Source organism: Drosophila innubila (assembly GCF_004354385.1).
Source record: "Drosophila innubila isolate TH190305 chromosome 2L unlocalized genomic scaffold, UK_Dinn_1.0 4_B_2L, whole genome shotgun sequence".
Classification (NCBI taxonomy): Eukaryota; Metazoa; Arthropoda; class Insecta; order Diptera; family Drosophilidae; genus Drosophila; species Drosophila innubila.
The window spans coordinates 17,076,857-17,095,672 of NW_022995372.1; the positions used below are offsets into that span (position 1 = coordinate 17,076,857).

Genomic DNA, 18,816 nt, shown 5'->3' on the forward strand with positions numbered 1-18,816 from the left:
TTATTTAATAAGATCAAATGTAAAACAAAAATGAATTGTTCATGTCTCACAAACAGAGAAAATACAATAACTGGACTAACTTTTGGGTCAAAACTTTTATTTGGACGTTTGTTAACAAATGCCAACCCCAACGACTTGATTAACATAATGGGAAAAAAATTATACGGACAAAATGTAACAAGGCGAAAAAGCCGCAAAAACAATGCCATTTCAGAGGAGGCGTGGCGGGGTAGGGGTCAAGGTATGGGGTGAATGAGAGGTGCCACATCATTACGCACATTATACAACTAAGGTCAAGTGGTCATTGTCTCAGTCTCTGCAGAAGATGACATTAAATTGCTCGTAATTTGTTGAGGAGACATAAAAACGCGTCTGGACAAATTAAGAGAAAATGCGAGGCGACAAAGCAACAACAAAAACATCAACACCAACAACAACCAAAACGTCATTGAAAGATGCTTCAAGGACTAAGAAGTAGATTGCGTATGCACAGTTAGTCATGTAATGGTTCTAACAAAGAAAAGAAAAACAAATATGTTTAGTTTTTGCTTATTATATTTTTGATTTTATAAAAATAAAATTATATTATATTATCCATTGGGACTCATTATTTTTATAAATAAACAACAAATATTCGAGTTTTTTATGGTGGTCAAAGCAATTACTGGACTTACTGTGTGTATAACCACATATGTATACCCATTAAGTAAATCACCTAATAAATCTGAAAACAACTCAACGCGTTATGCGGGCGTTTTTAAACGCGTGCACCAAACAAATCCGATTATCGGGTGAATTATGTATAAAAAGGATACGAATATTGTTAATGAATAAGCGACACGCCTTACAAGAGAGAGAGAGAGAGAGAGAGAGAGGGAGAGAGTGGGGGTGAAAGGGCGGAATTAGGTGGAACTAAGCTGTCCAAAGCAGAAGCAACGGAAAAAAAAAGAAAAAGAAATGCCACAAAATTCACAGTTATTGTCTGTTACGCGCGAATGAATGCAGAGAGTATGGGGGAGGTGGGAAATAACAAAGAGGAGAAAGGGGGTGGGGAAATGGGAGTGTGACAATCTACCGAAATCAATTAACAGCCATAAGGAAGATCAAAGTCGCGCTCTGACGCCATTCAAGTGGAAATGCAAGAACCAGAGTGACAGAGACAGCGAAAAAAGAATTATGCAGATGGGCGAGAGAGAGAGAGAGAGAGAGAGAAGGGGAGAGCAAATGGAAATCGCTTCGTATGCATAATTTGCACATTGAGGGAAAATAAACACGAAAAGGAGCAAAGAAAACGTAATAATAATATTGTAATAGGCAAAGAAGAAAATTAAACAAGTTGAACAAAGTCTATATACCCTATATAATGTATTACTAACCCATATTATTTATCCGAAAAAATAAAAAAGAAGTCTTTGAGTCTTGTGTGTGCCATAAATTTTGAGAGATTTTGATGACAATTGCTTTTGGAAATAAAAGATTTCATTTTCCGAGTCACAAAATTCGGCTGCCATAAATTGTGTATTAAATTTCAACTTAATACAATTCTTAAATACTTTTTATTTCGTGAATTTTTTCAACTTAAAAATTAAGTATATTTAATGCAATAAATTTGATAAATTTCTCTATATATTTTAGCCTTAGCAAATCTGAGATCGCAAATAATATTTAAAACATATTTACTATGCGGTCTGAAGAAAAGGAAAACTTTAGATCTCATCTGTTTTATGGATTGTTTTGAGTAAAAAACAAAAGTGTCTGAGGAGTAAAAACTTAGAGTAGCACTTTTATGGAATCTCAAAAGAATAACTAAATTTGTTTATATGTATAAAATTGAAAATGAATACTGCCAAAGCTGCAGATAATAAAAATAAAAGGGTCCTTCTTGAGGAATAACAGTAGAAGACAGATTAAAAATAGTCACGTCCTGATGTGTCCGACAAAAACGGTTTTTATACAAATGATGAGTAATTTTTGCGACCACTGTAATAAATTCTCAGCTTAACCTAAAGCACAGATTATCTCTCTGTCCAACTGACCCATAAAACGCAACGACCCTTTATAGATAAATAGTGCATCATAAGGGAGCGGCTTTCATGCCAACTGGGGGATGATGATGATGATGTTGCACGAGACAAAAGCCATAAAAACTACTATGTGTAAGTAGTTTACCAGCCAAACCCAAATGGGTCGGAAAGAAGGATTCGGGGTATGCAGGAGATTTTCCATAAATATATTTTTGGTACTCACCAAAACATTCTTTTGATTCTCTTTATCCAACAGAAATTCCATGCTTTTGTGTGGTCTTCGGACCGATGCAATCTGAACACCTCCAGCTTGTGACGATGTCTTGATGCGTTGCCCATTGGCATCCACATCATCATCATCATCATCGTCATCATCGTCATGCTCGTAGGCGGCACTGGTGACATTCAAACGCTTGACCAGATAACGCTTGTGGGGCTGATGCATTGGATTGCATGTGATGTCCATGAGGGAGCGTGTCTTGCCCGATATAACCGTTTCGTGTGTGTCCAAATTGGTTTCGATGAGGCCCATCTTATTGTCGAGCATTGGCGACACGGCAACTGGCACGGCTGTCACCATGGTCAGGGGTCGGGTGTTGGTATTGTTGGTGTTGGTGTTGGCGCCCAGCTGATTGAACATTTGCGTCTTTTGTGCAACGCTCGCGCGTGATGGTGATTCTGTAGCCGTTCCGGTTACCGCTCCGGTTTGCGACATGTCGCGCATTGTCGTTGTCGTTTGACGCTGGCCCGATGTCAACTGTTTGGCAAATGCAGCATATTGTTGCCGTTCGGCGTCTAAGAGAGCATTGCTCGCATGGGCAGCACTGCCGACAGCAGCTGCAGCAGCAGCTGTTGACTGATGGGCAGCACTGCCACTGGCGGCTGACGAGGATAGCGCATGCGCCTGACGTGCCGGCTGCTTTGGCAATGGAGGCTTACCCGTCACCAGCTTTTGCAGTGTTGACGTTTTTGGCAGCTGCTCCAACTCGACAGCAGCAGCAGCAGCAACAGATGTTGCTGTTGTTGTTGCTTGCCGGCTGTGCATGCTCGCTGTGCTCGCCTCAGAGATGTTGCTGTCGTCGAGCATGCCGCTGCGTGGCGGTTTAAGCGGTATATGTACGATATCCTGCGATTTACCATTGCTCTGTTGCTTAACAGTCTTGGTTGTGGCAGGCTTCTGTTCCAGTTGCTGCTGCTGTTGTTGTTGCTGTTGCTGTTGCTGCTTCTTCTTGCGGCGAAGGGAGAAACGGAAACCGTGCGCGAAACGCGATAGAAAACTCTTTGAACTTGGATGCTTCTCATCGGATTTATTGGCGCGCTGCTTTTGCGGCGACTCATTGTTGTTGCCACTGGAGTGGGAGATCGCGGCATTTAGTGACTGCGACTTGGACATGTTGCCGTGATCGTGAACGTGATCGTGAACGTGATCGTGATCGGTGTCGTAACGCTGCAGCAATTGCTGCGAGGCGTAGAGTATATGATGGGCGCGATTTGTGGGCGGCTCACTTAAAATTGGCAAGTGCAGGCTTAACGGACGTTGCGAATGTGAAACGCTTGTAACTGACGCTGGCACTGAAAATGCTGCTGAAACTGGAGCGACGTTTGCGGTTGATGAGCTCGCGACGACGCGCGTTTCAAGACTGACGGCAGCAGCGACGCTTGGAACTGAAACCGTAACGGGCGATGACGACGTCGGCGACGACAGTGACGGCGACAGCGACAGCGACGTTGGCGATGTTTTCGTTTCCATGCTGGCGATGTTTTCATTGTTTTCATCGCTCTCAGCGCTGCGCTCATCGATCGCAGCCGCAACGACGCTCTCTCGCTCTCGCTCTTGCTCTGGCGCTCTTTGCTGCGTTTCTCTTAACATTTGCTGCTCTTGCTGCGTTGCTCTTAGTTGCTGCTCTTCGTTGTAGCGCACTGCAATGTTTTCGTTCTCTTTGGTGTTATAAATAACAGTGGCATCGTTGTTATCCAACAGCTCCTCCTCATCAACATCTTGCTGCTCCTGCTGCTGCTCCTCCTCATCGCTGCTCGGCTGCTCCTCCTGTGGCTCCTCCGACGATTGCTCCTGCCAGCAATATTTACTCACCACGGGACAGAAACTCACCTCCTTGCTAAATGAATTACGTGATCCCGCTGGCAGCAGAATCCCCAACGGCTTTGGCTGTGTGGTCGTCTGTGGCAGCTGATGCATCGAATTGTGTGCACTGCTTACATATATATCATCCTCCGTCTCCTGGCCACCATCGAAGGCCGACAAATTGGGCGTGCTGCTGACCAGACTACGTTGCTTGGCCGTTGTGCTCTGAAAGCGTCGCTTGGGCAGCACACGCACCGGAGCAGTCGATTTCTGGCTGGCCAGCTCCGTGTTGGACACCTGAAAGTTGCACTGTTCCAGTGACTGGGCATAGGATGTCCTCAAATTGGTTGGATCCTGATCAAATGTTTTGCCAAAGCTGCTGAAACTGATGACAGCTGCTGCGGGTGGTGGTGAAGTCACCTCCTGGGACAGCACCACCAGCTCCTTGTGCTTTTGGCGAGCCGGCGGTTTGCGTATGGTTAACTGCACATGTTGCACCTGCGGTGGATCCATTAAGTCCTGCAGTGACTTCGGCTCCGGTCGCTGCTCCAATGCCAGCTCCTCCTCCACGGTTTTGTCATTGAGTATAGATGCATTTTTGTCATAGATCTGACTGAGCTCATCCAACAGAAAGTTACCCTTGCATATGAGATGCTCATAATCCTCACCAGAAACGACACGTGGTTTCTTATTGCCACGTTTATCCATGTCCAACGAGCTGCGTTTGCAATTTTCACTTTGATCCGCGTAATCCAACAAGGTTAGATTCTGATAGCTGGCATTCAAGTAACCAGCACCAGATGCTGCACCAGCTCCTGTTCCACTGAGAGCACAACGATCGTTCCAGCTGCAACTGCGTCGTATGCGCGGCAAACTGTGGCAATCAAACTTATCCAAATCCTCGCTAGAACTGTAACCGTCACTGCTCTGGCAATTCCTCTCGCTGCGATTGGAGCGACGTGCTCTTCGGCGTCTTCCCAGCTGCTGCAGCTCGTTGGGCACGCTGCTGGTAATGGTGTTGGTGTTGGTGTTGCTGTTGGTATTGGTATTGGTATTGGTGGCTTCTGATGTTCTTGCCAGCACAGGCGAGCACTCGGCAGAGGAGCTGCTGCTGCTGCTGCTGCGGCTGCTGTGATTGGTGTTGCTGCTGTTGTTGGCCAGCACGTAGCTGTTGCTGTCCGTTTGAAAATTGGGAGACGAACCTCGCGGCTCGCGTATGTCGGGCAAACTGTTGCGCAGCCAAGTGAACGAGGCGGCAGACGACGACGATGGAGACGACGTTGGAGACGACGACGGAGACGACGATGTGGATGCTGCTGATCCGCTGGGCGATGGTGAGTGTGCGCCGCTCTCGCAGCTATTAATAGATGATGTTGGAGAGCATAGAGAAGACGACGACGATGATGTTCGTGATGCCGTTGACTGCGTCTCATTTGTCTGCTCTATTTTTGTCTGACACAAATCATTGGAGTTTTTGGAATGCGTTGCTGTTGCTGCCGCTTCCAGCAGCAGCTCCTCTACCTCTACCTCTATCTCCACCTCCACCTCCTCCTCCTCGCACAGTTTGTCGAAATTCTTTGGTATGCTCTTCGATTTGGCCCGTCGCAATGGCTCACAGTATCCCGAATCCTCAGACAAATTCTCCGCCGAATTTAATGGTAATCTGCGTATGCCGCCAGCAGCATCTTGTTTGCCTGGACAAGCACTGAGCATGCTGTGTCCACTGCTATCACTGCTCGATGTGCTGCTCGATTCCGAATCCGATTTCAGTTCCGCTTGATGCAGATTCTTGCAGGCACCAAACAATTCACGTTGCTGCTCCTCAAAGTCTGTCAGCTTGTGCAGCTCGTAATATGTTTGATGCAGTCGTCCATCGCTGGATTCATAGCGTTTCAGCAGCGATGTCGCTGAGCCTCGACGACTGTCCGGATTGCTGTGACTGCCACCGCTTCCTCCTCCTCCGCTTCCGCTTCCGCCTCCTCCTCCTCCTCCTGTGCCGCAGCTGGACATTGTTTCACAGCTGAGGAGTGAGGGTGAACTATTGCCCAGACTGTTCATGCTTTGATGCTGCTCCTGCAGCGTCATCTGTCGCTCCAGCGACTCAAACTGCACCAAGGAGGAGCTGCGTGACAGCGAATGATACGAATCATTGTCGGAATAGAAGTCCTCAAAGGTGCCACGTCGACTGCCAGTGCTGTTCCGTTGTCCCTGACTGCCGTAGCTATCGCGAGCACAGGCCTCCAGGGCCAGAAAACGCTCCAGGCTGTTGTGGGCATCCGCATCATAGCGCGGCGGTGGCGGACGACGCAGCTGCACCACATCCTCCAGACTGTGTGGCTGCTGTGATTGTAGCTGCAGTTGTTGTTGTTGCTGCTGCTGCTGCTGCAGTTGCTCATCCTGTGAGCGACGTGCCCGCTTCGGTGGACAGGCAAAGTCACGTTCCGATATGGCGTCGATATCTGCAAGGAATGGGAGCCATTTATTAGAATATTTGAAATTTCGATTATACTCCAGACTTACCCTTATTCACTTCGACTCTTATGACCGAACCCGTTTCAGACTCTGCGGAGCTCCAGAATCCGCCACAGCTGCCTCTTTGCTCATAGCCATTCCAACTGTTTTGCGCATGCTCCTCATCCTCGGACGTCTCCTCCATGATGGGCTCCAGCATTTGACGCGAGCTGGACAAGTAAATGGCATCTGCAATAATTTTTTAATTCGAATTAGTGTATATGACATATGTGAATATTATAAGTGTCTAAGCTCTACAAATTTTTATAAGTTATTATAGTTTATTATTAGATTAATTTATTATTATTTACTGCTTTTATTAAATTAAATTTTCAATTCATATTAAATATGTATTTATATTATTTACTACAATAACTAGCATTTATAATGCATTATTAACTATTAACAATGAATTTTATGTTATAATTATTATATTATTAAATTTCAACGGATCATGAAATAATATTTTTCAATTATTCATTATCATTTATTATCTCATATATATTTCATCCTTTTTATTTTATTTTATTTTATTTTTTCTTATATATAATTTTTATTTTTACTAAATATATTTGTTATTAGTATTATTTATATATTTATTATTATATATTTATTAAGGCTGTATTATTAATTTCTTATATTGTTTATATTTGTAACAGTTATTGTTTATTTATTTTTCAATATTTATTGCTAATAGTTTTATTTATTTATTTATTTATATAATTTTGTACTTAGCAGCCTCGCCTGCCACTTGCGCATCTTTGCAGCACCGTCTCCAGCTGTGACTGCCACAAAACTGAATTGCCACCAAGCGACTGTCGACAGTCAGTGCGACTGTCTGCACAGAGTCAGCCGGCCCCAGGCACCGTCACCGGCAACCTCCCGGTCCTCCATTCCCAACAACTACAACAACTGCAATTGCAATTGCAACTGTTGCAACGATCTTATCGCAACGCGCCCGCATCGGGATCGCCTCAGACTATAACTCTGCTGCTGTCTCTGGCTCTGCCTCAACGCATGAATCATGCCGCTTAATTATGCAATTTATTAATAAAAGCGTTGAGCATAAAAGTGACCAGCTGAGCATGTTTGTATGCCAATGACACTAGCTTCTAATAACATTAAATTCGATTAAATGTTTTAGAGCTAGTTCTTCTGCTAGCTCAGCATTTCTTTAACAATCCCTAAGATACTGAAAAATTGAAAAAAAAATAACAGATCTGCAAATATAGCGATTCTTTTAGAGCTTCCATTAAAAACTGACGACACTAGTTTAATGTGGTATCATGAAGTTAAATGCAAAATAAACAGTCCATTAAATAAACAGATGTTTCCATTTTCCTTGAGAAAGACTTGTTAGTTAATACTCGCATTATTCAAAGCACATGTTTCTCAATCATTCTCAATCACAACAAGCGCACTTTTACAAATCGCTCATTTACTTTAAGACTGTCATAACTCAAAAACAGGATTTAGCAGAAATCGTGCTTAGTGAATATATTTAATGTATTAACACCTTGCAATAAAAGCAAGAAAGCTTTTCTTCTTCCTCCCTCTTGCATGAAGAGTATACAAGACCAAAATATAAAGTAATTGCACAATGTAGAAAAGAACATAAAAGATATTTCTGCATCATTAATTTAAATATCGTTTTTTTTAATTACGGCAATCTTAAAGTAAATTAGAGATACTATATGAAGCTCTAAAAGCACTCCATTCATTCAGATTGTAGCTTTGAAAGCACCTAAGCAATAATATTGACTATGTAATGTATTAATCTGTGATTTCTTGCCACTTTAAGCTATTGTCATTTATTAGAGTAAGACTTAAAAATTTAAGAGAGGAGAAAAATCATTAAATGACTTTTATTGTTTTAAATGTGGAGTTTATTTTATTTTTTATTTTTTTAAATGGCGTCAATCAATTACGATAGCATACTTTAAAGCACTCGATTATAGAATTGATTATGGAAACATAACTTTCTGATAGAAAATGCATCTTATGTGTTTAATAGGTTCTCTTAACAAGAATTACACTCACCTTGCTGTTCAAATGCGCCCAGATTCCAGTTAACTGGTGTATTCAGATAACCCGCCAGATCCAAGTGTTCCATATTGAATTTGGCAAGTCTTTTAGCTCAAGTCTTACAGCCGAAATTGTCTTGTAGTTTTTTTGTGCTATTCCTAAAGCTTTATCTAGTGCTAAATAGTAAACACTAATGTATTTATATCGTTGTTGCAATGCTTAGTCTCCAAGTATCACATCGGTTCGTTTCTGATTCTTCAGGTTCTCCTCATTGAATGCAACTGAGGCACATAGTACCATTTATTTTCAATTGCCTTATCGCAATTATTTTGAGTTTCTGTGCAATTTGGCGGCAGCATTCGGTACAGACTTTTGTTGTATTTTCGATAAGCGAAAACGATATCTGAAAGCAAAAATACCAAACAATGGCAAAATGAACGTTAGTACAAATTGGTGATAAGAGCAAAAGCAAATATAAACAACAAAAATAAAAAGCAGGGTGTGTTTATATTTGTAATGCAATACCTAAAGTGCAATAAATACATATTTAAAATATTTTAGCACACCTTAGTGGAATAAAAAAGTCAATATTCAAAGTATTTTATTCAGTTCCCAAACTTTCCAAAGTATTTCAAATCATTCAAATTTTAAACATCTGTATACCACACTCAAAATAACAGCAAACAATTTTAGAACATTTTTGACCAGCTGTTAGTACAGCAAATATTCAAATGCAAACAACTGCAGCTCAAGCTTATCATATTAATATTTGCACATTTAAGTAGAAGTATTCTCTTAGTCTTCAGTTCGACGCCCCCTAACGACTAATAGTGGGCACAATAAAAAGCTGAGAGTGTTTATATGCACTAAAAATTAACTCGAATTACACTGCAATTCAATGTAATACAGCTGTAAGTGAACGTACAAATTTTGTTTAACAAAAATTAACTTAAATAAATATGATATTTTGTGCACCTGCTTTGCAAACAGTTTCCATCTTAGAAATCATTAGAAACACTTAAAGACTATTTTAGTACAGCTACTAATAAATTTATAAAAAACGTATAAGAGAATTAAATATAGAAAGCGGCAGTTCAAGTTCAGTAAATTATTTTTAGCACAGTTTAGTACAAGTTTGTTATACTTGAATGTGCTCCAAGCTCAATTCACTATTATTATTGAGTCGTGGGCGATTTTAATTGCTCCAGCCGAATGCTAATATGCAGTTCTGTATGCCGCGCACATGGCAAATGTATAAATATAAATATTGTATAATGGAAATCGGCTCCCTTCAAACTACAGTACTCAGTGGGCGATCGGCAATCGTGAGTTGAGAGTCAAGAATCGTTGTTTGCTTCGTTTTCAGCTGCATAATGTACATACATACTTGTATTTATATGCACATACTTATATAGTTAAATATACAATATATAGATTTAGCTTAAAGCATTTTCACGCCAGACTGGATTGAGCAAAACAAGCGATAACCCAATTCTCTGCCTGCACTTTCAATGTCAAAAGGGGTGAGGGATGTATTTTTATTTCTATTTGTATTTAGTTTCAATACAATTCCAAAATATAAACAGGGAAAATTTTTTGCTCTAACATCACTTGGGGCATTCGACCTGTTGTTTACTTCGCAATTTGTGCTATGTAAACTCAAGTTATTTATAATTCGATTGGAAATATACATACAATATTGCACAATAGACATGCTTCCCCTGAAAGATTTTTACAAAGAAAATTTTTTTAACAAAAAAAAATAGAGTATTTTAAAATAAGCAATTCAATTGAATGCGATGCCAAAGATATGTCAAGGCACCGCCAGGTAAACAGTAAGCGACTGACTTGTTGTCTAAACATCAGCACAAAAGATTGATTACAAAGATTTGACAGGTATTGGCTCAATAGCGAATGATTTCTCAACTAGGTATTGTATAATGACTGCTCCAAATTAAATTAGATAGCGATAATAAGTCAAATTTAGATGTTTAGTACACTTTATTATATTTTTAGTACACATGTTGTTGCTGGCGTTGTTTTTAAAAACGCTAAAAACGATGTTTTATTATATTGAAATTTTTTACAATGGAGAACTAGCATAATAGTTAGTTTTAAGATATTGATAATTACGAAAGTAGTCTTTTTTTTACTGTTTAGTACTCTTTAGTATATTTTTAGTACATATGTATATTTATTTATTTGGGATATAGCACTCACAATTCAAAACTCAAAGTATTAATGATGTTGGCGGTATTTAGTATATATATTTTTTTTAATATTGCAACAACTAACACTTTCTTATGATCTATTTCATTCTTTAAAATAATTGTCCCGATCTGCACAGTTGTCTTATCAAAATAGTGAAATTTGTAGCAATGATAATTCTTTAAATAAAGCTGACCAGAACATTTAGCACATTTTTTTATTTTTTTAGTACATCTCAAAGTTGATATATTTGAATTTCCGCGACGGATTTAACACTGACGACAACAGCTGAACGATTATTTACCACGTTGGCGCTGTTTAGAACACATTATTTTACGTCATTTCAACAGTTTTCACTTTCTTGAGACTTTCTATACTAAGAAAAGCTGTCATAACTGCAATAAATCGTGACCAATTAATCAGCTCAATATTCAAAATGTTTTGGGCTGTAAACAGAACTCTTTGACAGCTGTCCAACACGGGAAAAATCGAAATACTTGTAGGGTATCAGATGCCAGTGCTAAATCACAGCAAGAGAATGACATCAATCTTATATCTGTGGCTTCCTCGACAGCTTATCGCAGAGACAAGACACAAATGTATACAATACAAAATACGTGAAGTTGAAGGCTGTGTTTTTTTAGCAAAAATGCTCGAAAAGATAGATAAGATAGAGAAGCTACAAATGAGTATACGATGTACACAAAGTTACTGGCTAGGGACACCCTATATAATAATTATAAATCGGAAGTTATTTACCTTTGGCTTTACCAAATGCATCCATCAACTTTTTGGCCCACTAAGCTCATTAGTAAACTTTGGAACAGTGCAAAAAACAACAGAAAAACATGAGGAAGCCAAATGATATAGCCATACTCGTAGGTATATGTACATATTTATATTTATATATTAGAGTGTTTATAGGGGCTTTTCATTGTACGCGTATGCCTAGTGATAATGCGTTGTCCAATTGAGAGAAATTGTCACATGTACTAAATAAAAGCGCACACAAGTCATTCACTCGAAATAAAAAACGAAAAGTCACAAAGAGTATAAAAATAAATAAATAAATAAGTTCACATGCCAAATTAAACGAAATGCGTCACATTTCGTACTCTTCTATAATTAAAATGCTTAAAAAAAAGGTCTAAGCATCAACAAAAATAATTTTTTATATGAGAAGGGCAGGAAAATGTTCTTAGAAAAGCATAAATTATTTTATTAGATAGTCTAGCTGCTCTCCTTATTAATACACACAGTGTGTACATAAAGTATTCGGTCAGAGATTGCGGAAATTTTAAAGCTCGCGGTGTGGCCATCTGGCCTTCTGGCTGGGATCACGCTCCGTCTGCCAGTTGCCAGCAGCTTTTTTAATTGCAAAAGTTCACTTGCCACGGAATTGTGCAGTTATAAATTGTTTCACATTTTGTTGATTTTTGTATACCCCATACTAATAACGAAGCTGATGCTGGGTATGCTCATATTTATATTATATGTTCTTATTTCCCTGCTTAGTTTTGATAACTGCAATAAGAGTTTTTAGTATCTATTTCAAAATTTTTGGAGTTAAAATGAAAATTGGCACGCTAATCAACTGAGTATTTAAATCAAATAAGTAACGGGTAAAAAAATTAAAAACAATATTATGTTCTAATTTTACATAAGATTATTTTCCATATTTTTTAATCGTTAGTAGTCATGCTTAAAAATTAATAAAGCTAAAGTTCTGAATGTGACTAAAATTCTTAAACAAGCCTGAGGTATCTTCTAGTCGATCACTTTTCGGCATTGTGCACACTTTCTTGTATGTTTTCCTTTTCTTTTTGCCGGCATGGCTACGCATTGTTTCTGGCTTTTTGCTTCTTGGTTTTGCTCTCTGTTCTACGTACGAGAATCTCTGTTTATTTTGGTTCATATCAAATTTGAACAATTTCTTGTTTCTTGTTGCCAGTTGTTGGCCTTTCATAAACAACAAAGCTCAGATGAATTATTGGATAAAGGGGATCTCTCTGTTTGCATCCGACAATATGAGCACGTTTGTTTTTGTGCTCTGTTTCTCGGTGCGCCTCTTGGACGCTGTCAAATGACTCACTTGTCTCGTAATAAGTATGCCCAAAAAGAGAAATAAATATATATATAAACACTCATATTTGTATTTGGGTCTTTAGTGGTATTAGCATATACAAAACACTTTCATATCGGAAAGGCGAGCTTATTTGTACTTTGGCTAGATTACAAAATAAAAGCAGTTCTTGTACGATCTGTATACGAGTATGTTGCAAACTTTATGGGGGCGTGAATCAAGTTTAACACATTTTTAGTGCGTTTCATTTAAATGCTTATGTATTCCATTAAGTTTGTAATTCGATGTCTTATACAATTTTAAAACTTTAGATCTATTTAGATCATTAAAAAGTTTTTAGTGCTTGTCATTATCTTTGTTTATATATAGTTGAGATTTACTTTGTGCACGCCACGCCCATTGGGTACACAAAGGTCTAAGACTTTCTCACCTGTGTTCGTTAAGAATCGGATGGTTCGTTTGTTGTATTTTGTGTAATCCTTTAACGATGTGCAAAAAACATAAAATTTTTAACACTAAGGCACTAATAACTTTATTTCATATTTAGCTCGAGTGTAGACAGAGTTAAATGTCGTTTAATATTGTTATCTTTCATGGAATTGAATTGAATAACATAACAAATTGTGCGCTGTGATAAGCATAACAAACATACACATACACACACAACAAACACAATTGTCGAAAAAATTTGGGCGAATAATTGAAACTTTCGTTTGCGAAGCCGTTGCCAATTTTCGCACTGTTCGATTTAGTACTAAAACAAGCGTTCATTTAGTTCGGTCTAAAGGCGAAAGGTAGGAAAGGTGTGCGCGACAGCAAAATAAAAAGCGAAAAGTGAAGGCAACGACTAACGACATTTCCGACCGCCGACCGCAGCGTCTGAGGTGCGCTTGAGTACTACTAAAATAAAAAAAAAACAAAATAAAATAAAACACAACACACACACACACTCCATATACACACAATCGCCGTGTCGACGGCGACACGAACATAATTCTTTTGCTTTTGCCTTTTGTATGTGTTTATTTACAATTTAATATTTTTCAACGCAGCGAATCGGCAAATCGTGCGACTGCCGAACGTTGCAGCCACCGTGACGCACAGATAATAATTGTAAATAAGTAAAGCTTGCTCCGGTTCGGGAAAAGATGCTGCAGATGCTGCTTACCACATTTATGGGGCATGACGCGCCTCCTTTTCACATGAGCTGGCAAACCAAACTGGACAGCCGAGTGGTCAGCACACAGTACACGCCAAATCACTCAATTCACACTCAAAAATCAACAACAACTACCATAATCGTAAAAGTGATAACGCTTATCAGACCTTAATATATCGCACTGATTGTTTTGCTTACCAGCTATTTAATACCTGTGGAACATTGGGCTCAAGGCAATTGATAAAGTGAACAATAAGCCGCTTAAATAGCAAGTTCAGTAAAAACTTATCTATTTTAGTTTTCCTCGCAGTTGTACTAAATAATTTTAAATGCAGCTAAATTTATGTGAGATTAAATAGATAATCAGTCAAAAATATTTACTGAAATAAAAAATTAAAATTGGTCCCAAATAATAAATGGAATTAAATGTAAAATCAATTAAAGGTAATTAAAATTGAAACCGGATATTTAATAAGCTTAGAGCTGCAACTATACTAGTTGATCTAAATCAAATAAAGTGTCGCAAAAATCTATAAGAAAAATGTGGCAGCTATTAGCTGAAAATGTGCCTTAAAACCTAAGGTAAAGCTTATGGAATTAATAATATAAAATAAAATAATAAAATTATTCTATCGGTTTAACCATCTTATGGTTACTGATATATACTAATAGTTTTAAAATTGTGCCAAACATACTGAAAAAGATTGCATTGGATAATGTGTGTTCAAAACATTTGGACTTCGCTAAGAATTAAATAAAACACAACAGAATGGTCGGACTTATTGATTAGAACTGTATTTCTACTGGTCAAACCGGGGCGTCTATAATTTAGATAAAGAATAATACTAGATTTACAAGAAATATCTTAACTAACAAGAAATTAAGAATCTAGATTTTTCAAATTAAAGAGATAACAATAAAGTATGTTTAATGCAGTGATAAGTTAAAATTGTTCACTGTACACGTAGTGGCAAACATCGAGATAAAATAAAGAATGGTATTGCGGTATAAGCATATATATAGTGCACTTAAATTCAGACACAATGTTCGAATTTTCAGTGTTGCAAAATACAATTGACAAATGAATCAACGAAATACAATATAGCAAGTCCATTACTTGAAATCTTAAAGGCTTTCTCTGAATAGTTGCGCTTGAAGCAATACCAAAATCATTAATTTCCATAAATACAACAATTAGTAAAAGTGTTAATTAACGATAAAAAAATAAACGGCATATAACAAGTGTAGAAAAGCGAAAATTTTGAATTTTTCAGCCATTAGACAGAGATTTGTAGTTAATAAATCAGTCAGTGTGATTGACATTTAAAAAGCGACAGTTAAAGAGTTTTCAATCTACTCTACTTAAGACACAATACTTAACATTAAATCCCAACTGAGGTTTATTGCTCATCGATATTTCCCTCCAAATGATCTCACTGCTCGACTGTGTATACCCTATGCATAACGAATTTATTTTAACACCTTTCGCTAAGTCTTGAGTGTCTGTCTGTATTTTCAACTGATTTCGATTGTAGTTTACATTTTGTTATCCATTTTGCTGTTACTGTTGATTTTGACTGACTGTATTTTTTTCGCACACTCTCTGCCAGGCGCCAGTCAAAGTTGAAAGTGTAATAAACTTGCGTGTGAAACGCACGAAAAATTTGAACAAAAGGTGCGCTCGCATTTCTATTCATACTATTTTGCACACACTTTGAGATAGATGATTAGACTTTCACTTTCTGTCTGGCCAAGTCGTTGTCTGTGCCTGAGTCAGAGCCCCATTTGATTTGCAGCTGAATTAAAAGATTCATTAACATTTTTGCTGTGTGTTTGAAAAGTCTTTGTCCCAAAGAGTTTAATGCAAAAGTGCAAACCATTGTCGACTAGGCCAAAACACAAACACAAACTTAAAGCCGATCTCAAACTCCTCCACAATACATTTTTACACAATTGCAAGCTTATTTTGGTTTTATATACCCTGTAGTTAATGGTTAGGTAGTTTTATTTATGAACTTACAATGAAGAAGGAGAGGGTTCAATATAACAAGCTTATTGAATAATTAAAAATTATTTTGAGAGTTGCCTATCATTTTTCTCTGATGTTTGAAGATTTTATAATTATTCAATCTTAATTAAAATACAGATTTTATTAATTTTTTTTATTTAGTTCAGAATTAAGCTGGTAGAAAATGATATGTAGTATTATATACGAAACTATGCCATTTATTCAATTGTTTTATTATAATTTGAGATATATTAGACCTTAGTGCAGGGTATCTATTTATTGTGCTCTGTCGATAATCAGCAGTTTTACATGCATTTTTTTCTTGTGAATTTAGCTATTTGCAATTGTTGCGGCTTCTTCAGGCTGCCTTTTGGCCATTTTCAGTTGCGGGAAAATTACGAAATTCGGCGTTAAAGGTAGCGTAGTATTGTTTATTGTTGCAGCTATTGTAGTTGTTGTTGTGCTTGTGGCATGGTTATTCTCAGGAGTTGTGCAACGCTTTGAGATATTTCAACTGGAAGTTTTCACCGTCGGCACATTGCAGGAAGTTTTGATACAAAAAGTGAATGCAAATTGTATATAGACTCTATCTACAAGACAGGGTTTGAGTTCATAATTGATCTCGTGCTTTGTGGCACGCCTTCTGTTTTTTTTTTTTGTTGTTTAATGCTAATTCGCTTAGCTCATTATTTATCATATTTTCTGCTCTAATGAAATGTTCAAAGCATTTCATAGCAACCTTGCGGCCAAATTGTTGTGGTCTAATAATTTGATAATACTAGTTTCAGTTTCTTTTCAATTCGATTTCGATTCCTGTTTTCGTAACTATGCCAAACATTTTTGGCCCCATTGTTTTGTTGCAGTGTATCTGGTGACATTTTATGGGCAACAAATACAAATCGCTAAATCACTTGAACAAATACAATAATAAAAACAAATCTCGTGGGAAAACCGCAAAACTTGTTCAGACATTTGTGTAGCAATCTATTAAGATTGTTTCTTTCTCCCTCTATCCCAACTCGACAAACTATATAGCTCATCTTTGTCATTGTCATCGTCATTATGCAAAAATTGAGATTTGCAATCGCTCTATAAATTCGTTTTGCTTTATTGCTGTTATTATTTTTGTTGTTTTTGTTAATAATTGTGTAAATCAGCGTTTATATTGCTTACATTTCGTCATATAAACTATAGCTTGTTCTTAATGCGTCTTAACAATTGTTCTGAATGCGTAATTCTGTATGAATGAAAATATCCAGCAGCTTATTGTGTAGTCTAAATATTACAAAATGTTATATACAACAGATCTATCTCGTGATTATATCAAAGTTCGGATGCTTTACATGATTTACATGCTAATTCTGTTAAATACTGCACTTTAGCTGTCAATTAATTTATTTATGCGGAATATAAAATATAACAGAAAAAATAGAATAATTGGCATTAATTAGCATTTAATAACGAGCAGATTTACTTAATCTTAATGACCACAAAAACTGGAAACAAAAAGTTTGATAAGTAACTTCATAGCATATGCAGATAATGTTTATTTTAATTCGAAATAAAAAATAGCCCAATTATGGTGTTTATCATTTTATAATCACATTTTTAGCTTAAGAGAGACGTGTCATCTAAGTATATGAAACACCCGAAATATGTTCAGTCTGAAATAGTTCTTAGTATAATATTTTCCAAGCTAAAACTCATTATTTTTTCAACTCATTTAAAGATATGTAAAAGAATTGCTTCCGAATACACCGACAGCAGCTATAAATCAATCTTCCCGGACTTCATTCGGAACTGGATACCGCCCATTTTGTACCAGTTATGCCCACGGAGAAGTACTGAGAGTATTTCTGTCATGCTTTTAATTTTTGCTGTATGACTCTACAAAAATTCCTAACTGAAACAGGCGCAGCGCAATTTGCAATGCATAAAAATGCCATTAGGCAAAAAAAAAAAAAAACAAGAAAAAAATTTAACATTTTGAATAGCAAAATGAAGATGAGGCAGCCAAACAGGCAGAACGGCAAACATTGAGGCAGTGCAGCGATTGGAGGGGAATGAAAAGAATACTGTGTGCCAAATTCGACTTTGGAAGTAGCACAAAGATCCGCAAAAATGATTAAGCACGGGAGAGCGAAAAGAAGAAAAATGAAAAGAGAAACAATGAATGAGAATGCAGAAGAGAAGTTTCAGCTTTAACTTCAGCTTAAAGATGAAGGCGATGCCACGCCTCAGCGCTTGCGCAGCAGCAATGGAAGCGGGAACTGGGAACTGGGAACCGCGAGTGGGAGCGGGAGTAAAGTGGCACTTAGGAACCCAACACTTGGATGGCCGTCAGTCAGGCAAGCCCGTCATTCATTCTAGAGATAAGCCCAGTTAGACAGACAGATTGGACAGAATCGGAATGACGCCGGGAAAGTAGGTGGGCGTTTAATCAACAGCAACAACAACAACAACCGCAACTGCAATGGCATGTGGATCAGATTGGGGCAGCTGGGAACGTGGGTGCAGCAAAAGACGAACGTGCAACGCTTGCAGATTTCGTGCTGTCTCTTCAGTTATCTGGTAATACGAAGCCGAGTCAATGGGAAGGTAGCCCATAAATTAGACTCCGACTTTGATTTGAATTTATCGTGGCTACCTTTTGATTTCTTTATTCTGTGGTCGCTTGATTAAGTTTTATTCATTTCTTCTCATTTATTCTGTTTT

The 18,816-nt window shown here is 38.0% G+C and overlaps 1 protein-coding gene across 7 annotated transcripts in view; it reads right to left on the reverse strand.

The window, feature by feature from the left end:
* The window catches only part of LOC117780345 (serine-rich adhesin for platelets), a 56,918-nt gene that overhangs the window by 30,149 nt on the left and 7,953 nt on the right, over positions 1-18,816 (reverse strand). For 3 of the 7 annotated variants that reach the window (XR_004617074.1, XM_034616833.1, XM_034616836.1), the window contains exons 1-4: positions 13,365-13,800; positions 8,659-9,046; positions 6,628-6,807; positions 2,248-6,566 (exon numbers count right to left, since the gene is read on the reverse strand). Coding sequence is in view for 6 of the 7 variants with exons in the window: in XM_034616833.1 (XP_034472724.1) it covers positions 2,248-6,566; positions 6,628-6,807; positions 8,659-8,731 (4,572 nt within the window). In the remaining variant the exon portion in view is untranslated. Of the gene's footprint in view, positions 1-2,247; positions 6,567-6,627; positions 6,808-8,658; positions 9,047-13,364; positions 13,802-14,102; positions 14,212-18,816 lie in introns of those variants that run through there. The other 4 variants (XM_034616835.1, XM_034616831.1, XM_034616830.1 and 1 more) reach the window with 4 other exon arrangements.